This window comes from Halyomorpha halys, unplaced genomic scaffold (genome assembly GCF_000696795.3).
Source record: "Halyomorpha halys isolate HHAL.00 unplaced genomic scaffold, Hhal_1.1 Scaffold631.1, whole genome shotgun sequence".
In the NCBI taxonomy this organism is placed as follows: Eukaryota; Metazoa; Arthropoda; class Insecta; order Hemiptera; family Pentatomidae; genus Halyomorpha; species Halyomorpha halys.
In genome coordinates, this window is record NW_027109839.1 from 43,332 (window position 1) to 44,644 (window position 1,313).

General features: G+C 40.1%; 2 protein-coding genes across 2 annotated transcripts in view; both read right to left on the minus strand.

Moving 5' to 3' along the window:
• Window positions 1-161: 161 nt before the first annotated feature.
• Window positions 162-905, minus strand: LOC136795910 (uncharacterized). Its single transcript, XM_067048012.1, has one exon. The coding sequence runs from the start codon at window positions 903-905 to the stop codon at window positions 162-164; it is 744 nt and encodes a 247-aa protein (XP_066904113.1).
• Window positions 906-1,084: 179 nt separating this feature from the next.
• The window catches only part of LOC106684944 (uncharacterized), a gene marked incomplete in the record, with an annotated part of 3,223 nt that continues 2,994 nt past the window's right edge, over window positions 1,085-1,313 (minus strand). The window contains 1 exon segment of the mRNA XM_067048007.1: window positions 1,085-1,251.

The following is a 1,313-nucleotide window of genomic DNA, read 5'->3' on the forward strand; positions in this document are numbered from 1 at the left end:
TTGAGTTCCTCATACTTTAAAGATGCATGTCCCAATACTCTTCTGAGCATTCTCTTGACAATTTGAATGAGCCGTTCCCACCAACCACCCCACCATGCTGCAGTTAGAGGATTAAATTTCCATTGAATTCTACGTGTTGACGCTTCATATTCAATCTTTTTTCAATCAATGTTACGAAATAGGTTTTCAGCCCCAACAAAATTAGTGCCATTGTCGCTAAATATGGTTTTCGGTCGTCCACGCTGAGCGATAAATCTTCTTAGGCTCCGAAGAAACTCATTTGTAGACAGAGAAGTGACAAGTTCCATGTGAACTGCCCTATATACCGCACAGGTATAAAGGACAATCCAGCTCTTCTCTCCATCACGAAGAATCAATGGTCCTGCTAGGTAAACTCCTACAACCTCAAACACAAGGGCTTCTCTCACTCTTTCTTCAGGCAAAATTGCAGGTTTGGTTTTGATAGCACTGCCCTGGAACCTCTTACATCTAATACAGGTAGCAATGACAGTTTTTACAGTTCTTCTTCCTTTCAGAATCCAAAATCTTTCACGAAGCTTGCACAATAGAATCTGTACACCCACGTGTCCCATTTTAGTGTGCTCTTCGTAAAGAAGTCTTCTGACCAATTCATGACTGCCAGATAGTACTATAGGTGTCTTGAAATCTTCTCTGTCTTCTCCTAATGTGATTTTGGTTTTCACCCTAAAAATTCCGGTTTCATCTTCAAATACACACAAAGACTTCAGTTGTGACTTTCTCTCATCTTGGAAACTCTCTGACTGTACTATTTTTACCAAGATTTTCTCATCTGTGTCAATTTCTAGGACTGTCAATTCACTCTTGAAGCGTAAATCCTTTTGTGTTCTGGAATTCCTAATAAATCTTAGGATCCAGGCTACCATCCTCTTGATTTGAACTAAAATATCTTAAAAACCGCGATCCTTTTAACTGTTCTCTGACAAAATTACTCACAACTCCCTTTATTTTGTTTTGGCTACCTCTTCTTCATTTACTTCATATGTTGAAGCTGACCATAAATTCTCCTCTTTCCGCAACCAGTTTGGTCCCTCCCACCAATGAGACTGTAGCAAGGAACCTGCTGAGCAACCACGAGAAGGTAGGTCAGCTGGGTTCATGTAACCAGGCACATATCTCCAATCGTTGATGTTGGTTAACTCTCTGATATTCTTGACTCGGTTCCTTACAAATACTGACAGCTGCTCATTATTCTTGATCCAACTTAAAGCCGTTGTCGAAACAACAGTTTATTTCAGCCATGTTCATTGCTTCTCTAACAGAATGTGCTAAAC